The sequence below is a fragment of the Chrysochloris asiatica genome, unplaced genomic scaffold, assembly GCF_000296735.1.
Source record: "Chrysochloris asiatica unplaced genomic scaffold, ChrAsi1.0 scaffold00315, whole genome shotgun sequence".
Classification (NCBI taxonomy): Eukaryota; Metazoa; Chordata; class Mammalia; order Afrosoricida; family Chrysochloridae; genus Chrysochloris; species Chrysochloris asiatica.
In genome coordinates, this window is record NW_006408833.1 from 305,354 (window position 1) to 317,796 (window position 12,443).

Genomic DNA, 12,443 nt, shown 5'->3' on the forward strand with positions numbered 1-12,443 from the left:
TCTGAGTTTGAATCCTGACTCAGCTACAAGTTGCATGGCTGTAGGATGAACTCTTAACCACCTTGGCCTTAGTTTCCTCATCTATAAAACTATGATGATAAGGCTTGCCCAAGCTCCCCCTACAGTGTCACCAGAAGGATCAAACAAAAGAAAGTCCCTGACAGTTTTGGTAAATTGTAAAGACCCAACATGCGTCATTATAACTTATGATTATGATCATTATTAAATACCCTGAGCTATAGGTTCCAGGAACTCCTCTGCTGAGAAGGGTTAAGAACTAGAGAGGACTTCAATTTGCTTCTTCAATAAATAGGAAGCATAGCAATGGGGCATACCTGGGGGAGCTTGGGGCTCAGAATCAGACCAAGTTGCCTTTCTCCATGTCCTCAGTGGGGCAGTGGGATCCATGTCCTTTGCTAGATGTGTTGTGTTAAGTGCCATCGAGTTGGTTCCAACTTATAGCGACCTATATAGGGTTTCTGAGGAGCAGCTGGTAGGTTTGAACCACCAGTCATGCAGTTAGCAATACAGTGCTTATCCTACAGGATCAGACCAGGACCCTTTTATGCCTTTGTAAATTCTAGGACAGGCTGTGCCTATGCCATACTTCTTGCATACTGGGACAAATTATCCCTTATCATATACCCCTTGTGTGGACACTGGAATTGACTGTGTCCATCGCAATGCCCTGGCCTAAATGCTGGACCTAAGTGCACTTCTATCCCATTCTCCTGCATAGAGCCCATATCCCCCAGCCTGGGATTCCAGAACAGAATGTGTCTTATCACATACTGCTGTCTGTATGGTGAGATTTCCTGCTCCTGCCCCATATTCAAGCAGTCCTGGTGGCACAGTGGCTAAAGTGCTCAGCTGACAACCTCAAGGTTGGCAGTTTTAGCCCACCAACTGCTCTGTGAGGGAACGATACGGTAGTCTGCTTTTATAAAGATTTGTAGCCTTGGAAACCCAATCGGACAATTCTGTTCTGTGCATAGTATTGCTATGAGTAAGAATCGACTTGACAGTAGAGTTTGTGTGTGTGTGTGTGTGTGTGTGTGTGTGTGTGTGTGTGTTTGTCCCATATCCACTGCCTGGGTGATAGGACCTGGGCTGCTGCATATGGTTGGGCAAGTTGTGTCCTGAACAAGGGTTCACAGACAAGATGGCACAAGAGGGGGCCTTTTCTCCAATCTGTGCTTTGCTCATCAAGCACAGGAACCCTGATGAGGAGCTGCAACAGACTAGAGGAAAGGAGATATTTTTCCAATTGATCCATCCAGGCACCTTTTTCTATTCTTCACAAAGGTGTTAGGCTACTTGCAGCCCTGCCAAAGATCAACTGTACTCAGCCCATGCTGCCTAGATCCTTGAACTGCCCACTTCATCTCATAATCCTCTACCTGGATGCTAAGACTGATTGGGCCCTACTCTAAGCCTCCCATCCTTCTGCTTCACACTTTTGTCTTCCTGAAGTTCTGTGATGGATTAGGGCCCTGGGAAGTACACAAGCAGCCCATTTCTACCTTAGTTTTGCTCCTGCCTTGTCAGGTTGATCACATTTTTAAGAGTTATTGAAGCTTGTAGACATTTTTACCATGCATGCAAAATTTTCTTACTTGCCGCCATAATGTATATTTCTAGTATCTAGAATATATCACATCAAAAGTCCATCAAAATCCCACTACTCAGGACTGGCATGGTTCAGGGTGGAACATAATGCTGGACTAGGGAAGCCCAGCATTCACTGTGCCTCTTCTCCTGGGGGTGAGGTGGGGTGGGAAAGGTACAGAGCTGACCTCTCTAAAGACTGGATCTCACATCTGTCAGTTCTTATGAATGCCAATAGTGTTCAGCTAAGCTCCTGAGTCAGCTGGGGTCAGACAGACTAAGGAACAGTCTTCAACCCATATTTTATTCTGCCTTCCCACTCCATTCAGTGCCTACCTCTGACACCAGTAGGAAAAAGTCCCCTTGAGTTGGTCCCCAGCCCCTGCCCGTGAATCCTGAAGTAACAAACCAGAGCCCCTCTGCCTTCCCCTGCCCCCCAGTCCCTGCTCCATCTCCCAACTACTACTAAAGAAAGGAAGTACTGACCTGACAGTTCTGGAATTCTCACCATCGGACCTGAAAGGGAAACAAAAGGGGAAAAAAACAGTCAGCATATGCTCTGCTCTATAGGATACCATTGCCTTATAGGGTAATGAGTATAATACTCTTCCTCTTTCTGTAGGGGGCTTGGGGCCTAATATACCCCATAAAAATGAGGTATTTCATGCATAGAAAATAGCAAGTACAATAGCTGTGGGATGTGTACTTAGACAGTTGGAGGATCAGGGAGGGATCAATGTTGCTTGGGTGGAGTAAGCCAGGGGAAGAGGTCAAAGAGGTACTGGGAGCCAACTGTGTGGAGCCTAGTGGGTCACAGTGAGCAGTGTGGCTTTACTCTGAGTGGCCTGAGAGGTAGTCTGTGCTGTAGGAAGGGGGGAAAGTCTGAGTTTAAACACAGAGAGACCTAGGCTCAGATATAGGTCCTACCACTTACCAGCCCTGTAACCCAGGCAAGTCACTATACTTCCGTGTCTCAGTCTCCCCATTTGTAACATGAGGGCAATCCTCACAGGGCTGTTGGGATAATTAAGCCCTTTGGAATCCAGTAGACAAATGCCAGGTATTATTAACAACGTATAAGAGGCTTTGACAATTGCTTGGTTCAACCTGCTTATTTTCCAGATCAAGAGAATGAAACTGAAAGAGGGTAAATGAGTCAGCTGATGGACTCCTTTTTACTACATTGATCTTCCTTCTTCATTGTAAGGCCCCCCTCAGAGGCAAGGAAAGAAAGGCCAAAAGAAGAGGATGGAGTGGGGGGAGAGCTTTGAGGGAGTGGAGGGAATGAGTGAAGTGTGAGCCATACCCTTAAGGGTACTTCTACCCAAGAAGAAAGTGTATGTTGGGCATGGGTGAGGGTATAAGGGAAGAAGGTTAGGATTGGAGTGCTAATAGGTTTGGGGTAGGGAAAGGGAGAAAGAAGACCAGGGAACTGAGAAGTGGGAAATGTCTTTACCCACATCACTTCCCCCTCTCCCAAGCTGCACTGTGGAGATAAATAGAACACATTATAGGCTCTGACCTCAGGTGAGATAATCAAGATGCAACCTTAGTACGGGGAGTAATCCAACAAGTATAGAAAGAGGGACATACAGGAAAGTTGTTGTTGTCAGGTACCATCGAGTTGGTACCAACTCAAAGCAACCTGATGAACAACAGAATGAAACACTGCCTGATCCTGCGTCAACCTTACAATCCTTGCTACGTTTGAACCCATTGTTGTTGCCACAGTGGCAATACATCTCGTTGAGGGTCTTCCTCTTTTTATCCAACCCTCCACTTTACCAAACATGATAGATAGCCTTCTCCAGGGACTGGTCCCTCTTGGTAATATGTCTGAAGTATGAGAGACGAAGTCTCATCATCCTGGCTTCCAAAGAGCATTCTTTCAATACAGATACATTTGTTCTTTTGACAGCCCATGGTACTTTTAATGTTTTCCTCCACCACCATAACTCAAATGCATCAATTCTTCTATGTTCTTCCTTATTTACTGTCCAACTTTCACATGCATAGGAGGTTATTGAAAATATCATGGTTTGGGTCAGGTGCACCTTAGTCCTCAAACTGACATCTTTGCTCTTCAACACTTGAAAGAACTCTTATGCAGCAGCTTTGCCTAATGTAATACATCATTTGATTTCTTGACTGCTGATGGCTGAACTGAGCAAAATGAAGTCTTTGACAACTTCAGTATTTTCTCCATTTATATGGATGTTATTTATTGGTCCAGTGGTGAGGATTTCGGTTTTCTTTGCATTGAGGTGCAACCCATACTGATGGCCGTGGTCTTGGATCTTCATCAGTAAGTATTTTAAGTCCTCTTCACTTTTAGCAAGCAAGGTTGCATCGTTTGCACATCACAGGTTGTTAATCTTGATGCTCCAATCCTTATGCCACATTTTTCTTCATAAAATCCAGCTTCTCAGATTATTTGCTCAGCATACAGATTGAATAAGTATGGCGAAAGAATACAACCATGGTCCACATCTTTCCCATTTAAACCATTCGATGTTCCCTTGTTCTGCTGAAACAACTGCCTCCATGTCCATGTACAGGTTCCTCATGAGCACAAATAAGTGTTCTGGAATATTCATTCTCCACAATGTTGTCCTTAGTTCATCATGATCCACACAATCAAAAGCCTTTGTGTTTACTATAAAGCACAGGTAAACATCTTTCTGGTATTCTCTGCTTCCAGCTAACATCCATTTGATGCCAGCAATGATATCCCTTGTTCCACATCCTCTTATGAATCCAGTTTTGAACCTCTGGAAGTTCTCTGTCAATGTATGGCTACAGCGATTTTTGTGTTATCTTTAGCAAAATTTTACTTGCATGCAATATGTCTGATGATTTCCACATTCTGTTGGGTCACCTCTCTTTGGAATGGGCATTCCAGTCAGTTGGCCAGGTAACTGTCTTCCAAATTTCTTCCAGTCAGTTGGCCAGGTAACTGTCTTCCAAATTTCTAGGCATGGATGAGTGAGTGCCTCCAGTGCTGCATCAGTTTGCTGAAAGATTTCAATTTGTAGTCCATCAATTCCCGGTGCCTTATTCTTTGCCAAAGCCCTCAATGCACCTTTAACTTCTTCCTTCAGGATCATTGACTCTTCATCATATGCTACTTGTTATGGTTGAAGATCGACCAATTCTTTTGGTACAGTGACTCTGTATTCCGACCATCTTCTTTTGATGCTTTCTGAATCATTCAATATTTTGCCCAGAGAATCCTTTAATACTGCAAGTTGATGTTTGAATTTGTTCTTCAGTTCCCTCAGTTTGAGAAACGCTGAGTGTGTTCTTCCTTTTTGGTTTTCTAGCTCCAGGTCTTTGCACACTTTGTTATAATATTTGACTTTGTCTTCTCGAGCTTCTCTTTGAAAATTTCTATTCAGCGTTTACGTCTTCATTTCTTTCATTTGCTTTAGTATCTCTACCCTGGAGAGCAAGTTTCAGAGTCCTTCTGATATCCATTTTTTGTTGTTTCCTTCTTTCTTATCTTCTTAATGGCTTGTTGCTTTCTTTCTGTATGATGTTCTTGATGTGAAAAGGTGCTCTGTGACCATGGTTCTCTATCGTTTAGAGAATGCGAAGGCTAAGGGTACCACTGGTACAACTGTCATTGACTGAACATATTCTATGTGTTAGGTACTATGCTGGGCCAAGCCTCATAGCCACTTCATAAGGGAAGGGATTCTTGCCCTCTCCTCACCCCATGTCATTTTATAAGTGAAAAAAAAACTGAGGCTTGATTAAGTGGTTAGTAAGTAATAGAATTGGAACTGTTTACTCACCCACTGACTGAATGCAAACAACCTGATGTGTCCCTTGTCCCACCTGACTAGTCATCCTCCATTCATTATTTCAACACCTCCTTTCCCTGTATCCACCACTCATCTGTCAGTTTGTGGTACTGTTGTCGTACTGTGGTGGCTTATGTGGTAGCCGTGATTCTGGAAGCTATGGCATGGGTATTTTAAATATCAGCAGGGTCACCCAAAGTGGACTGGTTTCAACTGAGCTTCCAGACAAAGAGAGACTAAGAAGAAAGAGAGATGGACTACTTCAAATATTTAGTAACTGGAAAGCCTTATGAATAGCAGTGGAACACTGTCAGCACCAGAATATTGAATACTGAAACATGATGAAGAGCACCAGAATATTGTCAGATATACTATCAGAAGATGAGCCCCTCAGGTTGCAAGGCACTCAAAATACAACTGGGAAAGAGCTGCCTCCAGAGTAGATTTGACTGTGATGACGCGAATGGAGTAAAGCATTTGGGACCTTCATTTGCTGATGGGGCACAACTCAAAGTGAAGACAAACAGCTGTAAACATCCATTAATAATCAGAACATGGAATGTACAAAGCATGAATCTAAGAAAATTGGAAGTTGTCAACAATGAAATGGACCGCATAAACATCAATACTCTAGGATTTAGTGAGCTGAAATTGACTGCCATTGGCAATCACATGGTTTACTATGCTTGGAATGACAAATTGAAGAGGGATGGCATCGCTTTCATCATCTATCAAGTTCTGTCTTGAAGTACAATGCTGTCTGTGATAAGATAATATCCATATGCCTACAAGGAAGACCAGTTAAAACCACTATCATTCAAATTTATGCACCAACCACTAAAGCCAGTGATGATAAAATTGAAGAATTCTACCAGCTTCTTCAGGCTGAAACTGATCAAGTATGCAATCAAGATGTATTGATAATTAATGGCAATTGGAATGCAAAGGTTGGAAACAAAGAGGAAGGATTAGTAGTTGGAAAATATGGCCTTAGTGACAGAAATGATGCTGGGGATCGCATGATAGAAATTTGTAAGACCAACGACTTCTTCATTGCAAATACCTTTTTTTAAATAACATAAAAGATAGTCATGAACCTCACCAGATGGAATACAAAGAAATAAAATTGACTACATCTGTGGAAAGAGACATCAGCCAAAACAAGGGCAGACTGTGGAACAAATCATCAATTGCTTATATGGAAACCATGGTCACAGAGCACCTTTTCACATTTATTAAAACTTTCCATCTTACTCTGAAGAAGCAAGATTGTTTCTGAGGACTGGCACAGTGACTTTCAGGTACCAGGTCTGAGGGGTCTATCTTCAATAACTTCCCAACTATCCACAGAATTGAGGCCAAACCCCTCAGCCTCACTCCCTAATACTAACCCTCTGCTTTAAGCAGGCTGGTCTAAGCAGGTTAGACTCTATCCCACACCACAGATCACACTTATTCAGTTTGACCCAGAAAGACAACTCCTTAAGGAGCTCGCAGACTGACCACCTACCTCTGTCTACTTTAGCGTATAAGAAACATATATAATCGTCACTATTATCATGAAAGGAGCTCTGGTAGTGTAGTGGTTATGAATCGGGCTGTGAACCGCAAGGTCAGCAGTTCGAAACTACCAGCCGCTCCGCGGGAGAAAGATGAGGCTTTCTGCTCCCGTAAAGATTTACAGCCTCGGAAACCCTGTACAGGGTCGCTATGGGTCGGAATGGACTCTACGGCACTTAACAACAACAACATTATCATGAAGATCAAAGACCACAGCCTTTGGTGTGGGTTGCATCTCGATTTAAAGAAAACAAAAGTTCTCACCACTGGATCAATAAAATAACATCACAATAAATGGAGAAAATATGGAAGTTGTCAAAGCCTTCATTGTGCTCGGGTCAACAATAAACACTCATGGAAACAGCAGTCAAGAAATCAAACGGCGTATTGCATCAGGCAAATCTGCTGCACAAGAGTTCTTTCAAGTGTTGAAGAGCAAAGATATCAGTTTGAGGTGCTAAGGTACACCTGACCCAAACCATGGTATTTTCAATAACCTCATATGCATACAAAATTTGGACAGTTAATAAAGAAGATCATAGAAAAATTGATGCATTTGAGTTACGGTGTTGGAGGAGAATATTAAAAGTACCATGGACTGCCAAAAGAACAAATCAATCTGTGTTGGAAGAAGTACAGCCAGAGTGCTCCTTGGAAGCCAGGATAGCCAAACTTCATCTTCATACATTATCTCCTTTGATCCTGCAAAGTGGGCATTATTCATACAATTTTAAGAGACTCAGAGAGGTTCAAATGACTTTGCAAGGTCACACATGTTAAAGAACTTGGATTGAACCCTAAAACTTAGATTCTTGCCACTACTCCCCACTGTACCAGAAGCTCAGGGTAGGGCACATGTGCACTGTTGGTGTGAGTTCCCTTATCCTCATTCCCCAATATCAGGCCAGAGAGGAACTAACAGGCCCTTCCTCTCCACTTCTCTTTATTTTAAGAGGGGCAAGACCTCCCTTTGCCAATCCACATCGGTAGAGGAGATCACTGTTTCCTCTACTTTTTTCCCCATAACTTTTTCTTAAAGGTTAGGACCCAAGGATTCTCAAAAGAATTACGTATACCAAATCCAATTCTCAATAGTGATGTATAACAAACAGTAACTTATTGAAACACTATAAGGATATACATATGTCAATTGCTGTTGAATGGATTCCATTAGATTCTACTACTTACAATCCCAATTATAATCCTGGCAATCCATGTTTGTCAGAATTGAGCTGTGCTCTATAGGATTTTCAATAATTGATTTAAAATATATATATATCATCAGGCCTTTCTTCTGTGGCATCTCTGGGTGAGTTTAAGCTGATAAACTTTTAGTTAGCAGCTGAGCATTTAAACATTTGCACCACCCAACTGAAGAGTTTAATCAATTTCTGCAGTCTAAAATTAGCAAACATGCAGTCAAGATGCAATGATAATTACTGGTGATTAAATGGAAAAGTTGGAAACAAAGAAGAAGGATCATCAGTTGGAAAATATGGCAACAACACTAGACTGCATGATAGAGTCTGAAAGACCAATGACCTATTCACTGCAAATGCCTTTTTCAACAGCATAAAAACCTATATATGTAGACCTTGTTGGATAGAATACACAGGCATCAAATCAGCTAGATATGTGAAAAGACAAGATGGAGAAGCTCAGTAGTATCAGGCAGAACAAGACCAGGGGCTGACTGTGGAAGAGACCATCAATTGTTCGTATGCAAAGTGAAATTGAAGTGGAAAATGAGACCAAGTCCCAGAGAGCTGAAATATGACCTTGAGTAAATCCTACATGAACTTAAAAACCATCTCAAGAACACATTAGACACATTGAACATTAATGACTGAAGGTCAAACAAGTTGTGGGATGACATAATACATGAAGAAACCAAAAGGTCACTAAAAAGACAGGAAAGAAAGTAAAGGCCAAAATGGATATTATAAGCAACTCGGAAAGTTGCTTTTGAACATAGAGTAGCTAAAGCAAATGGAAGAAATTTTGAAGTAAACGGACTGCTCTAGAAGACAAAGTAAAGAATTATAATGAAGTGTGTAAAGACCTGGAGTTAGTAAACCAAAAGGGAAAAGCATTCGCATTTCTCAAGTTGAAAGAATTGAAGAAAAACATTCACTCCTTGACTTGTAGTGTTAAAAAGCAAAGATACCACTTTGAAGACTAAGGTACACTTGATCCAAGCCTTGGTATTTTCCATCACTTCACATGCATGCAAAAGCTGGATAATGAAAAAGGAAGGCTGAAGAAAATTTGATGCCTTTGAATTATGGTGTTGGTGAAGAATATTAAATATACCATGGACTGCCTAAGAACAAACAAACCTGTCTTGGAAGAAGTATGAGAAAGCTTCAAAAAGTTCATGGAAAAAAAATCCATTATCTTTTCTTTTTGTTTAAAGTTTTTATTGTGATTTATGTGATAGTTTACATGGGAGAACATTAGCTTTACATTCATCCTATTGTATATCATTTCATTGCCATGATTACAATCCCCTCCATGTATCATCAAACAACCAAAGGGTATACCCTGCAAGTCTGCCCCTCAATCGTCAGCACACAGCCCCTCTCCCTCTCTGGGTCTAGAGTCCCCAGCCACTCTATCTCTCCACGTCATCATCTCTGCCTCCATCTCTGGCGTCACTCCATTATCTCTTAATTCCATTTTCCCACAAACATTTTAAAGCACCCTCATACAGCCACAATGCTCCTTAGAAGCCACACTACCACTCAGGGTATTAGCAATGAATAAGTTGTTGGTCTTGTGATCTATAGCATCATTTCTTTCACCAATGTCATACGTTTTCCAACTACTGGTCCTTCCTCTTTGTTTCCAACTTGCACATTCCAATCAATGTATCTTGATTGCATATTTGATCAATTTCAGACTAAAGAAGTTGGTGGAATTTTTCAATTTCATTATCCCTGGCTTTAGCGGTTGGTGCATAATTTTAATAATAGTGGTATTAACTGGTCTTCCTTGTAAGCATATGGATATCACCCTAACACAGACAGCATTGTACTTCAAGATAGATCTTGAAATGTTCTTTTTGATAATGAATGCAATTCCATTCCTCTTCAATTTGGCATTGCTGGTATAGTAAACTATATGATTGTTGGATTAAAAATGTCCAATACAAATCCATTTCAGCTCACTAACGCCAAGGATATCGATCTTTATGTGCTCCATTTCATCTTTGATGACTTCCAATTTTCCTAGGTTCATACTTTGTAATTCCTCATTCCAATTATTAGTGGATGTTTGCAACTGTTTCTTCTCATTTTGAGTTGTGCCCCATCAGCAAACGTAGGCCCAGAAAGTTTGCTCCATTTATACCATTAAGGTCAATTCTACTTTGAGGAAGCAGCTCTTCCTCAGCAGTATTTTCAGTGCCTTTTAACCTAAGGGGCTCTCCTTCCCGCACAATGTCTGACAACGTTCCACTCCTATTCATAAGGTTTTCAGAAGTGGTCTGCCTTTCTTCGTCTGTAAGCTCCACTGAAACCTGTCTGCCATGATGATCCTCCTGGTATTAAAAACACTGCTGACAGACCTTCTAGCATCACAGCAGCACACAAGCCACCACAGTAGTTTGTTGTTGCTGTTGTTAGGTGCTGTCGAGGTGGTTTCAACTCATAGCAACTTTGCATAAGGTTTCTGAGGAGCAGCTAGAGTTGGCAATCCAGTGCTAGGATTCCACAGTTATTGTTGTTCTTGTGAAGTGCCATTGAGTCAGATCCAACCCGTAGCGACCTTATACAGGGTTTCCGAAGAGCGACTGGTGAGCTTGAACTGCCGACCTTGCAGTTCAAATGGCTTTGCAGTCTGGCGCATTAACCCACAGCATCACTCCAGGACTCCTTCCACAGTTATTAAGTGCCATCAAGTCACAGGAATCCAAAGTACAAGAGAACAAACCCCTGTTGAGTCCTGGGTCATTCTCACTATGTTTGAGCCTGCTGCTACAGCCACTGTGTCAATCCATCTCATTGAGCGTCTTGCTCTTTTCCACTGACCCTCTAACCATTGAGCGTCTTTCTCTCTTCCACTGACCCTCTAATCATTGAGCATCTTTCGCTCTTCCACTGACCAATCATGATGTACTTCTATAGGAACTGATCCCTCCTAATAACATAACATGTCTGAAGTTGACATCTTGCCATCCTTAATTCTAAGGTGAATTCTAGCTGTACTTCTTCCAAGACATAGTTGTTTGTTCTTCTGGCATTCCATGGTATATATAATATTCCTCTCTAACACTTATTCAAAGGCATCAATTCTTCATAATTCATTGTCCAGCTTTCACACCCTATAAGTATAGTGGCCATATTTTCTTTTCAAAAATTATTGTAGCAAAATATACACAATATTTGCTATTTTAACCATTTTTAAGTGCACAGTGCAGTAGTGTTTTAGTTGTCTAGTGCTGCTATAAATAGAAATATCACAAGTGGATGTCTTTGTCAAACAGAAATTTATTCTCTCACAGTGTAGGAGGCTAGATGTCAAAATTTAGGGGAAATTAACGAAAAAATTTATGAAAAAAATATAGGGGAAGGTCCTTGTCTCCTTTCAACATCTGTGAGCCCAGCGTTCTTAGCATTACTCTACCCCTGGCTCTAGGAGATTCTCAGCACAGGAACTACTGGCTTGAATGATATAATCTGCTCCTGACTACTATCAAGAAAGAAGGTACAGAAACAGCAGCAGAGAAATGGCAGCAGTAGAACCAGGAGACCCACATGAGGCGGAATGGGAGCTTGATGCTGGGTCAAGAGCAAGTCAGAGCTGGAACATGCATTTATATAATGGAGGCAGACCCTACCCGCAAGGAAACTCCTTTTCAATTTATTGGTTGCTTATAGCAGAACTAATCACGAAGGTGACTGCATTATTACATAACTGCCAAAGTATGTCATTATACAACTGCAAAACTACATCACAATAGCCAAGTCACTGAATATCATGGCCCAGCTAAACTGACACACAACCATAACAATCACAAGCAAATTAATTACGTTTACCATGTTAACTGCGCAGACCTGGTGGAGGTGTTAAATGAAACCCAGGCCACGGAGCAGCGGGGTGAGAGGTGTCTGGAGACCAGGTCTAAGGGGACACGCTGCCTAGCGGGAAGAGACTGCAAGGGCAGGCTAGGCTGTCCTACTTACTACCCCAGACACGAGAGTGCCTTCCTAGCCTAACCATTGGATCTTGGCTTAGAGGCAGGGTCAACCAACTTAGAGACCCACAAAGCCCAGCCCAAAGTGTCTCACTACAAACCAGTAGCCCCTGCTGCGCTTCTGCCTCTTGATTGACATCCAAGGACAGAAATCCCGCCTTTGAGCGAGACTTAAGTGCCCTAGCACAAGGAGATTCCTATTTAACAGCAACCACGCAACCGCCACTCGTCTGTCTGTCGTGCTGTGGTGGTTTGAATTGCTGTGATTCTGA

General features: G+C 41.9%; 1 protein-coding gene across 1 annotated transcript in view; it reads right to left on the bottom strand.

The window, feature by feature from the left end:
* Window positions 1-12,443, bottom strand: part of IQSEC2 (IQ motif and Sec7 domain 2) — a 131,797-nt gene that overhangs the window by 69,602 nt on the left and 49,752 nt on the right. The window contains exon 2 of the mRNA XM_006875264.1: window positions 2,095-2,124. Within this exon, the coding sequence (XP_006875326.1) occupies window positions 2,095-2,124 (30 nt within the window). The remainder of the gene's footprint in view (window positions 1-2,094; window positions 2,125-12,443) is intronic.